Below are 12552 nucleotides of genomic sequence, written 5' to 3'. Positions count from 1 at the left end.
CTGTCAGTGCAGAACCTGCTTGGAATTCTCTCTCTCCCTCTCTCTCTGCCTCTCCCCTGCTCATGTTTGCTCTCTTTCTCTCTCTCTCTTCCCCTCCCTCTCAAAAATAAATAAATAATTTTTTTTTTTTAAATGACCAATTTTGTAACTACTGACTGATGAAAGAAAGAATAAGTTGGCTGAATGTTTTTTCAGGTGCTTTCTGATATAATTTTGTAAACTTATCTATTATTATCATATGATTATTCTGGGTTTTTTTTCCCTAAACCATCTTTCCAAAAGTGGGAATATTTCTACATGAATCTAGAGGCTTTCTTTCTCGTTGAGTTATTTAAATGAGACTAGGAAGCTAATAATTTAGATTTAAGAGTATTTGTCCTCTATGCAAGGTTCAAACCATTTATACTTAAATAAGCTTTGTCTAGAGAGGTATTTACCATCTTTAATATTAGTGAAGAAAAAGTTTGCTATCTCATTTCTTCTAAGCAATGCATTACCCTTTTTTACAAGCCGTCACTGGGAATCACACTGTGTCGATATTTATGCTGCTGAAATCTCGACTCAGAAGTGTTTTTTTATGTTTCTCTGCGCTTTCTCAAGATCAAATCAGAATAACAGCCTAAGTATTATCCCTAACAAGTCCTATATAAGTATTTGAACAAATATAGCTTGGTCCTTAAGCAATATTATGTACTTGTGAGTAACCTGATCTGTACCTACAGACCTTTCATGTTCTGATGATGTCTCTTATAGAGCTATATCAAAGTACTAACTCACAGGCTGTTTTTTCACCTTTACATATTTACGTATTTCCAAGTCTGTTTTTAAAATAAAATGTATTTCCCCAAGGACTCTGATCAATGAATATTTAAACAACTATTCTATGAAAGAAATACAATGATGAGCATTAATGGCCCTGCCCTCATGAAGCATATAGTCTGAAAGGCTTGCATCACACTTGTAAAGTAATACAAAGTTAGGCTGTCAATAATTATTTACTTGTATTTACTATTTTTCTCTTGATCATTTATTATCCATTATTTCCTCTAATTATTCCCATAGATAACTATGCATTTACTTCTAATGTGAATTGGGGCTTATTTACATGTTGCTTTCTAAGACTTCCAAAACATTCTGCATTAAGATTATAAAATCCTTAGAATAAGAATTGCATATTCTGGGTTTTTTTTTCCTCTCTCAATGAAAATAATCCCATAATGGGATTAAATGGTTCCCAAGACATAAGGATAAAAAAGAAATTTATGATTCCAACAACCCAACCCCAATGCAGAGAGAAAAGACATACATTTAGGTTTTGGTAACTAAATCAGGATTCAAAATTATTTTAAGTGACTGAAGTTACCCAAATTAAAATGTAACTTTTTCATTCATCCAATGTCCTAGATATGGAGTTCTTTCCTGCACTGAATTAGAATAAGTTCATCAATTTAAGATTCTTCACAACTAAGACTCATGAAACTTCCATTAATTTAGATAGAAGAATGTTTTAAGGGAAAAAAATTGAGGCTACTTAGTTTATATTTCTTAAAATTAAAAAAAAAATCCTCTATTCTTTGTTTACATTTGATAACAGCAAATCTTACCTATCTAAATGGCAGACAAAACATATACAATTTATAAGTAATAGATTTAAGAAAATTTTAAAGAGGCTCTATTAAAGTTAATGTTTTTAAACTGTGCTATTAAGTCTCAAGCAACCAACTTCCCTTCTCTACAAAAACTCCTGGGAGAATCCTAAAGACAGTGATAAATGAGTGCTACTAATATAGGATTTATCATTTCTCACCAGATTTGAAATTCTAGGTATGTTTCATTTCATATTTTATGCCCTTGTTCTAGTGGCCCACTTTAGTCAACCTGAAAATCTAAAAGAGTTTAAATATCATAGTCAGAAAAACTTTTTAAATTCATGATTCCATGACATTGAATTCCCAAACACTGCTTACCTACGCCATCTAGTGGCAGAAGGATTCCGTATCTCACAGTGTTAGATTTCACAAAATATGCTTTTTTATGTTAAGTAGCTAAAAATCGTTTAGTTTACATGAGGACACTGACAACGAGATAGACTAAGTCATATACATAATTTAGAATCAATCCCTTTTCTTTGTACCATGCCATTCTGAGAACGCACGATACTTCAATGTTAATGACACATCATGCAAAATTAAAATAGTTCTCTTACAGTCAAATACAAGACAGTACCAATTTCAAATAAAAAGGTGGGGGAGGGTTAAAAACCTTACCCAGGCACTTCAAATCCCATAGTTTGCTTCTTTCCGGACACGGTCATTTTAGCAACTTTTGGCACAATTTCAGATTCACTGTGAGATGACTGGGAATCTACTGATTTTCCTAATTAGAGAATAAATACACAAGACTAATTAATTAAAGTTGATTTCTAGAAATATTTGTTACACATTACATATTATATGAATATATCATATGGTAATTAAGTTTTATGTAATTTATATCTTTAAACATATTCTTTTCTCTAAAAAAATTTAGTGGAACATTAAAATGTTGAAATTCTTTTGTCACCCTACATTCTGGGAAATCCCCTACTACTGGGACTATGCTATGCTTAACCTCTACCAAATCTCTTCCTAATTTTGAAGTGACTCTTAAGTTTCAGTATTAAGAGGTCACAAGGTGGTTTCTGCACTGAGCCTTGCTCTGACAGAACACCTAGACCCTAGATCCCTCTCTCCTACCACGCCCTTTCACACTACTAAAATTGTCTGGTCAGTTAGCAGATGGCTAAGCTATTTTTAATCCCATGGTACCTATAAACTGATGAGCAAGTTAAGAGTCTGCTGGATTGTGCTGGACCCTGCATATATTTTACTTGGGCACAATATTAGGCTAGGTAAGATATTTGATCTCTGTCAAGAATATTGGGGAAGATATCAATAGAGAAACAGTGAAGAACAAAATTAATTATGAGTTAGATCAAAGTAAGGCTTTCATGCATTTGATCCTTTAAAAAATATACAGGTATTTCATAGAATTCTCTACAATGTATCTTTATAATTTTTAGTAGTATTACCACTAGGATTGAGTCCACTTAAAACTGCAGAAATTGCACATGCTTCACTGGTAAATATACATACATAAATTACTTTTAAAATTAGAAATAAATTAATGTACAGAATGCATATAAAACGTTTGTTATTTGCCTACTAGATGCCAAGCACTATGCTGGAAATATGATGGTGAACAAAAGTTGATGTAATCATTGGGCTGAAAGGGCTCACATCTAGTGGAGAAGGTATACTAACTGAACAAAAATAAAACTGTTATTAGTGCTATAAGCATACATGGTGTCATAAGATATGGTGATAGGGCACACAAATTAGAGGGCCTCCACAGGAGAGTTAAGAGTTGAGCAGTGATGTAAAAATGAGTAGGAATGACCTACCCAGAAGGAAGAGCACTGCAAACAGAGAGAGTAGCTGGTACAGTGACTGCATTGTGGGAGGCAGCACAGTACCTCAGAGGAAGTAAAAGCACAAGGTTAAAGGAACAGAGTTAAATGGAGCTGAAGTAGGGGCAGCGGCCAGGCCATGCAGAGCCTTTAGGCCATGCCAAACATCCTAACAGAACTGGAAGCCACCAAAATGATGTGAGCAAGTAGGGAGAAGAGGAAAGAGACAGGGGAGAAGATAAGAAGTCAAGCTTAAGGAGAGGTCTCCTCTGGAGCATCTGTCTGTGATTCATTAGCACAGAATTAGCTGAAGGCACAGACATAAGTGAGATCACAAAACGAGAGAACCGGGGGTGGGAAAAGAAGCGGTACTAGGACAGAGCCTTGCGAGAAACCCAGCCTTTGGTCACAAGATAGAGGATGCTGAGCCTGCAAAAGGGTGACAGGGAAGAGACAGGGAGGGGAGGTGGCCGAGGAAGCCAAGGGAAGTTTGACGGATCTGGCATCACCAGAGTCTGAGGACTGAAGATGTGAAGATGTTCACTAGTCCTCTAGACATGATCTCTTCGGATAAAGGTCACTGGTAGAATTAGCAAGAGCCATTTGAGACAAGGGACAGGAGAAGCCGGGATGGGTTAAAAAAAAAAAAAAAAAAATGAAGCTAAATAAAAAACAGAGGCGGCAATACCTGTCCACAATCTATTCCTAATTCCAAAACCAAGAGCTCTGAAAAAATAAGGTTTTGTTTTGTTTTAATTTGGAAGCAAAACTTGACCCGGGACACCTGGGTGGCTCAGTCATTAAATTTCAGCTCAGGGCATGATCTCACGGTTCCTGAGTTGGAGCCCCATGTCGGGTTCCGCACTGACAGTGCAGTCTGCTTGGGATTCCCTCTCTCCCTCTCTCTGCTCCTCCTCCCACGCTCTTCTCTCTCTCTCTAAAAATAAATACACTTAAAATAAACAAAAACAAAACCTGACCTGGACTAACATGAAACTATTTATAGTCCTTACTTATCCCACTTAAAGTGTAAAGCCATGCATGTCCAGGTCAGAAACAACAAGGTGATGATTACAGGGTGCTGCCCCACATCCCACTGAGATTATCACAACCTTAGGTAGTACGTACATGTCGATGCTTTTCTAAATCCAAAAAAAAAAATCTGATTTCTGAGTCAAATCTTGTCTGAAGGGCTTTAGATGAGAATATATGCAAATGACTCTTTAAAAAGTTTGGCTGGAAAGGGAGGGTTATGGTAGAATGGTAGCAAAAGGGTCAGCTGACAGAAAAGATAAAAGTGAGATGGACTGGCTGACAGTATTAGGAAAAGCAAGAACCACATTTAGATATTTTAGAATTTCTGAGAAGGCAGAAAGGGATGGGATATGAAGCACAGGCAGAATCCAAACTAAGATAGGTAAAAGGCTGTTTTTACTGTAACAGGAGGCAGATACGTATGTTGAGCTGGAAGATGTAAATCCCTAATGGTTAGATTCTATTCTCTCCATAACAAAGCAGCCAGCGACCTAGTGAGACTGAGACTGAACGAGGAAAGTAAAAAAACTGGCGAAGCAAAGAGTTTTCAATAATCATTGCAGTAAGTTCATGAGTTCAAGCCCCGTGTCATGCTCTGTGCCGACAGCTAAGAGCCCAGAGCTTGCTTTGAATTGTGTCTCCATTTCTCTGGCCCTCCCCCACTTGTGCTCTCTCTCCCTCTCAAAAACAGATAAACAACAAAAAAAAATTTTTTAAGAATATTAAAAATAAATAAACAAATAAATAAAAAGATTTATGAGGAATGCCTGGATGGCTCAGTCAGTTTAGTTTCTGACTCTTGATCTCAGCTTAGGTCACGACATCAGGGTCGTGATTTTAAGCCCCGCAATGGGCTCCGCACTGGGCATGAAGTCCACCTTAAAAATAATAAACAAACAAATAAATAAATATCTGTGATAATACATTTATAGAGGAATCAATTTTTTCTTTGTGACTTTTTCTAGCAATGCTCAGCCATGTATGAACAGACACAGAGAAGACATTAACTGCTTCATTCGGTGTTAACTTTCTATCCAACAGGTGCAAAGAGAAAAAGCAGAGAAACAAGGAAGTTAAAGGTATTCGCAAAAAGGAGGGGGGGGAGTTATTGAAATTATAAATCACGAATTCTAGGTGGGATTAAAGAAATAAAATGTAGAAGGAAGACTACCGATACACTGGGAATAAAGGAGAGAGGCCCAAAGGTCAAGAAAAGGTCATGATTTGAGAGGCACAGCTAGGTGGCTGTGGTCAGAATAAGGATGTGAATATGTGATTCTGGAGGAGGTGGATTATAGTGAATTGCTGATGAGGTGAAAGTTACTGGAAATCAAGTGGCCAATGAACTCAAAGTCCAGGTATGGTATTTGTTGGTGTTTTTCCACACGGATGCCCAGGTAAGCTATGATCATCGGAAGCTGAGGGTGAAGAATACTGTAAACCAACTGCCAGTGAATAAGGAAAAGCAGCCATGAGCTTGCTCACTAAGGACTAACAAACAGGTGGCTTAGGCAAAAGACAGGAATTTCAGAGGAGCAGAGACATAAGGAAAAAAAAAAAAAAGGATGAAGGAATAACGGTGTTGGAAAAGGCAGCAAAGAGAACAAAGCTGACATTCCAGACCCTGAGGTTTGAGAAACTATAAGTGGAGTAAAGCCAAGGAGTGGAAAAACCACTAGGAAAACAGATTGAGGATTACAGAGGCATTTGACTTTTATGGGGGGGGGGGGGATATAGTTTCAGATTATAGCAAAGTAGAGAGGAGTGAGAGATGAGAGAGGGATAAGGAGGAAACTGAGAGCACTGATACTGATGATGATGATGATGATGATGATGATGATGATGATGATGGCAGTGGTGGGGTGTGTGTAGGTTGGAAGGTGACCCTAAGACATGGAAAAGAGGCATGGTGAATTTTGGCCTCTGTCAAATGAATAGGGGAAAGACCCATAAAGCACAGAAATGTCTCAATCCGGGCTATACAGGACTAATTCCCACTTCCCATTACAATTCATTTTAATAACTTCCAACTGGTTTGCATGTAAAAAACGTTGACCCCACTTACACATTTAATACACTGAAAAACTGTAATTTTGACTTTTTTTTTTTAAGTAGGTGGGTCATAAAGTGGCATAGAAAGTCTTAAGCACAAAAATCACAACATGTGATCCTATAATATTTCTGCAGATGCAATAAATATATATCCCTTTCATTTCTGGTGATTCTTATCTATCAGACATCAAACCCAAGATGTAGTATTTGAACAATTCAGTCATTTAAGTGAAAGTCTTTTTTTTTTTTTTCTAACAGGAAAATGAGTCCAGTATTATAGATTTGATTATCACTCATTAAGGCAGTAGTTCTGAAATCTTTTTATTTAGGTCACATACCCTTTGAAAAAACTCATGAAAACAATGGGACACGCTTGACAGAAAAAAGCACCATACACACAAAATTTTGCATGCGATTTCAAGCGGTTTAATAATTCCAACTCTAGAACCTTCCCCTTGAGAGATAAACTTGACTCAGGCTATTTTGGAAATATGTTAATTTCAATTTGATGTTATCCAAAGTCAAAGAAAAAAGATACATTCAGCAAATTTTCCACTGAGCTGTTGTCAACAGCAATGTGATACACTTCCACTTATCCAACCACATTACAAAATTCCCCTCATAATCAGATGGCAGACAAAACCTACTAATAGGTCAGAAGTGAATGAATAACTAAAATAACCAGTTGTGGATCACTAAGAGACATGAGTATTCAAAGGAGTATTCAAATCCATCACAGAAAAGTGTAAAATGTTTACTGTGTTCTCCCATCCTCCCTAACCAACTAGAAATTCGTTCACTGTATAACAACCTCAAAAAACAGCATTAAATTTTCATAAAGTCCAAAAAAACGTCAGCATGGAATGAATTTTCTATTGCATAGAAAAAAAGAAGCTTGGACTCTGGTTCCTGCTCTGCAACTATTCAGCTATTACCTACCTTCCAGCTTACGCAGCTCCCTAAATCTCGCTAGCTCGTTTCCTCATCTACAGACCTTCCTCCATTTACCACGGGGCTATGTCCTGATAAACCAGCCTAAGCTGAAAAGATCATAAGCTGAAAATGTATTTAATACACCTAACCTACAGAACGTCATAGCTTAGCCTAGCCTACCTTAAATGTGCTCGGAACATTTACAGTAGCCTACAGTTGGGGAAAAAAATCACCTAACACAAAGCCTACGTTTTAGTCAAGTATTGAGTATCTCATGTAACTTACTGAATACTTTAATGAAAGTAAAAACAGACTATATGGGTACAGAATGGTTGTAAGCATACTGGCTGCTGACCCCTCGATCAGGTTACTGATTGGAAGCTTCAGCTCACTGCCACCATCTAGCATCATGAGACAGGATCACACCACATTACATCCCCGGGGAAAGATCAAAATTCAACATACCGTTTCTACCAAATGCGTATCACTTCCGCACTATTGTAAAATCGAAAAATCTAAGTAGACCCATTGTAAGTGAGGAACCATCTGTACACAATGAAATAAATTAAATAATTTCTAGTTCTGTATATGTCTATGACTCCTAAACCACTAACACGATCTTTAAATCAAATAGCCCACTAGGAAGTAAAAGTAAAATGTGCCATTCTAGAGGAAAAGGATGTCCTCTCTCAAGTCATGTAAAATCCAGCGACCAAATCATGGTTACCAAAAAAATATGCATTCCGAAGATTCACATATTAGTGACTAGTGTTCAGTCTCTAGTAGAGTGGAGGAGAATCGATCATCATTTTGATTTTTCATTCGGATAGAAATGACAGCTATCCAGTTGACCAAGTCTAACCTGCTTGTTTTACAGACCAGAAAAAGAGACAAGAAGTTGAGTGACTTCACGTCAAGTGGCAGGACCAACACTTAATCATCTTACCTTACCTGTCCAATTCACCTTTCTCATACTCCCAGCTGGCTCTCAAGCAAAGCCTCCTTTTTCCCTGCAGTTACTCCTTGATGGGCTGCTTCTTCCAGGGCTCCACTGTTTCCTTTCTTGGCTAAGATCTAAATAGCAGTGTCTAGATTTTCTCTTAAGTACGAAACTATCCAGGCCTCGTCTTGAAGATCTTTTTCAACACGTATGCCTTTGTAAAGGATACACAGCTCAGCTTCCCTAGTACCACCCAAATGTCATTCTCTTGCTGAATTTAATGACAACCTAAGCGTGCATATCCATCCACATGATTCACCCATCTCTGATTCATTTCTTTGGTCTCAAAGCATCTTCAATATTAGACTACTAGCTCTTGGAGCATAGAAACTGCCGTATACATATGTTCACATACTCGACAGCACATGACATGGTGCTCTGCCCACAAGCACTCAATAGAGTTTAGTGATTAACCCCTAAAGGTTTACATTTTGAAAACATGAGATGATCTCTTGTTTTTGCAAGTTTTCCTCCACCTTTTCTTTGGACAATAACCTCAATTTACTCTCTACCTACTTCTTGCACTTAATACCAGCCACCCAATGTTTCTGCTTTTCTAGACCGCCACGTTGGCCTTGCTATGGGCACCTCAGTATGCTCTCCTGGCAGGTGCTTTATAAGCTCTTCTGGCTTTATAACCACCATGTAGAGTAGGTGTAGAGTAGGTATAATTATACCTACTTTACTTTAAGAAAACTGAGGTCCAAATTTGTTGATTTTCCAAAGGCTATACAACCTTGGCCTGTGACATAACTAAATTAAAAAAAAAAAAGAAAAAAGATATGAATCACATGGTAGCTATTCTCAGAGAGTTTATATACTATAAACTGAGAGATAATTACAAAAGTGGTAGAGATGTTATAGAAACAAGAAGAAAATTCGAAGTATGCATCTATTTAGAAAAAATTTAAATGAAATGAGATCTGACATGACTCTGAAAAAGAAAGAAAAATAACATGAGAAAAAACATATTTAAAGGTCAACCAGGCAAAAATTCTGAAAAAAACTGGGCCTAGTCATAGACAGTAACACAAAAGCGTACCCTACTTTTAGCTTGAGCCCAGTTTTTTTTGTTGTTGTCGTTGTCGTTTTATTAATTTGCTTAAGTGTCATGCAAGTAAGTTTCAAGAGTACATAACAACAACAAAAAGAATGATCTGGCAGTAAAAATCCAGAGACTATTTTGGGGAGAAACAAGCCACATTGATGCTGAAATTCATTTGGAAGAGTAGAAGTGAGAATGACCAATAACATTTTTAAATTAAGAATAATAATAGGGGAACCAAACTAGGCGATATCAAGAACTCCTATTAAGTTGGAGTAAACTAAAATGAGAATAGATTGATGAATTAGAATAGAGCATCTGCAAATGAACCAACAGGATGTATTTGTATTTGTTATACATAAGAATTGGGAAGAAAAAAAGAGTAAGAACTGAGTAATGAAAAAATACATAAGAATACACATACAGTTATAGATAGAAATTCAGTATATACAAAGTGATGCTTCAAATCACCAGGAAAAGCATGGGGTATTCAATACTGTCTGTATTGGGAATATTGGCCATTTGAGAGGAAGGTTCTATCCTATGTCTATGGTGTATCACATAAGTATATCATGTATAAATTCCTTATTGATCAAGGAAATGAACATAAAGGAGAAACATATAAAAATATATTTACAATCTTCAAGTGAGGAAGTCTGACAAATTTTATATAAAAGTTTTAAATTTCTCCCTGATTAAAGATACCACAAGCGAACATCAAGTATCTGGGGAAATATATATATGGGGTTAATCTACATAATAAAAAGAGCTCCTACAGGGGCACCTGGGTGGCTAAGCCTCTGACTCTCAATTTCGGCTCAGGTCATGATCTCATGATTTCGTGCATTCGAGCCCCATATTGAGCTCTGTGCTGACGGTGCAGAGCCTGCTTGGAATTCTCTCTGCCCCTCCCCCGCTCATGCTGTCTCTTTCAAAATAATAAACAAAAAAATTTTAAAAGAGCTCCTACAAACCACTTAAGAGAAAACAACTCAGAAAGAAAAAGTGAGAGATTAAAAACAACAACAACAACAACAACCCAAGTCAAATTACACAAGTCAAAAAAAGGTGTGGCAGAGCACAGGGGAGACGTGAATGGGAGGGGGATATAGGGGAAGGAGGACTAAAAAGGGAGGTGGCGGAAGACGAGGGACAGAGGGGGAGAGCCAGCAGAGAAATAGGTAGGAGTACTTCTTTTTTATTAGCAGCTAGTGTTGCCAAGCTAAAGGGGAAAGAGAGTGCTATCTGACATTGTTGGCAAGAGCACAGCCTGGTTCAACTTTTGGTGGGGAGGAATGCGATAAAATGAAAATGCTAAGTATGTTATACTTCTGGGAATGTGTTCTACAGAAATATTAACATTACTGTGCAACAGTATACAAACAAGATTCTTTACTATGGTGCTGCCTATAGGGCAAAAAAAAAAAAAAAACAAAAAAAAATTGTGGGTGGACATCAATAAGGGAATGGTAACAAATCATGATGCATCTAAACAATGGAATAGTTCACGTCAGATATAAAAGTAGTAAACCTACATGCATGAAAAGGAAACCATTACACATTAAGTGGAAAAAGAAAGCACTGTAATATTATATAGTAAAGGTGCTGTATCACTATATTAATGGCATTAAAAAGTCCACAGGAATGGAAGTGAACTTTTAAAAGTGATTACATCTACAGTGTGCTATCAAGAAAAAAAATAACTTTCAAAATTCATATACTTCTATGCTATATTATTTTTATAATTAAACATGTTTAAGTGAAAAGCATACATATTAAAACAAGCACTTTAAAACACTAAAAACTCCTCTCAACTTTATTCTTGAGATGCTCTTGATTTTTCTTATAAGTTCATAAAGCAAAATCCTACTACTTGACAGTAACACTTAGAATCATCTTACCACAACCCAAACTCTTCCCATCAATGATCTTGAATACCACATACTACTGAAAACATCCACTGAAAAGTTCATGCTTGGAAACAAGAGTGCCAAGTTCATCCAATCAGTCATTCAATGACAACTTTATATTCTGCATGCTCTATGAAGCTGAAAGTAATGCTCTGAAGAGTTTTGGTTTTTGGATTATGCAACCCCCTTATTTAAACTCTGAAGCTCCTTGACAGCAAGGACTGCCATGTGTTGGATTTCTCTATTTTTGCAACCTAAATATTTGATACATGTACATCATTGATACATGACTGCTCAATTGAACAAAATAATTTCATGATAGCTCTTTCAATGTTCTAATAATAAGGGTGAAAACTAAAAAGGAACTATAAATGTGAACTTCTTTGAACAAGGTCATGGCAAAATCTATCCCGCCCGCCTCATATTCTCTAGAGCACGATTTCTCAACCTTGGTACTACTGATGTTTTGAGCAGGATATTTCTCTGTTGTGGGGAGCTGGACTCCCCATCACAGGATGTTTAGCAGCATCCCCAACTGTCTACAGACACATCCAAGTGTCCTTGTGGCCCCAAATCACCGCCAGTTGAGGACTGCTCTACAGTTATTAGAAAAAGCACTAAATACATATTATATACCCTATAATCACTACCTCAAATGTATAGATCATCTCCTAACTCATCCTCTTGCCCACAAAATGATCAATTGCTTTTTCTTGTCCAAACATAAAAAATCCCAAAGTCACTGTTTTCTGATTTCCCTTTTTCTCAAAACGTCTATATCCAATTAAAACTAATTGTATTTACTATTCCTCATAAACATTCCTCAAATTTGTCCTTTTCTTTCCTTTCCCATCTACTTAGGTCAAGCCCATAGAACCCCATGCCTGATTTACCTTTCAAGACTCATCTCTTCCCTATCATTCCCATAAATGAAATGGAATTCTCTGGCATACACATTCTTGTTTTCTCACATCTGTGGCCATGGCCCATGCTATTTCCATGTTCATGAAAATCCCATTATTTTCATGCAAATTATTAATATAAGGAAGCCAAGGCTTCTTGATAATGCATGAATCACAGAGGTCAACTTCAGCACCATATACTATGATCAAAGACTTTTAGATTCATT

General features: G+C 36.9%; 1 protein-coding gene across 3 annotated transcripts in view; it reads right to left on the bottom strand.

Annotated features, from left to right (window-relative positions):
* HBS1L (HBS1 like translational GTPase) overlaps positions 1–12552 on the bottom strand; it is an 83420-nt gene that overhangs the window by 33118 nt on the left and 37750 nt on the right. For all 3 annotated transcript variants that reach the window (XM_019420507.2, XM_053904466.1, XM_053904467.1), the window contains one exon: positions 2268–2376. In XM_019420507.2, the coding sequence (XP_019276052.1) occupies positions 2268–2376 (109 nt within the window). The remainder of the gene's footprint in view (positions 1–2267; positions 2377–12552) is intronic.

Source organism: Panthera pardus, unplaced genomic scaffold (assembly GCF_024362965.1).
Source record: "Panthera pardus isolate Hobbes unplaced genomic scaffold, ASM2436296v1 HiC_scaffold_17, whole genome shotgun sequence".
Classification (NCBI taxonomy): domain Eukaryota; kingdom Metazoa; phylum Chordata; class Mammalia; order Carnivora; family Felidae; genus Panthera; species Panthera pardus.
The sequence above is the reverse complement of the archived record's forward strand: the minus strand, read 5'-3'. Positions and strand labels throughout refer to the sequence as shown.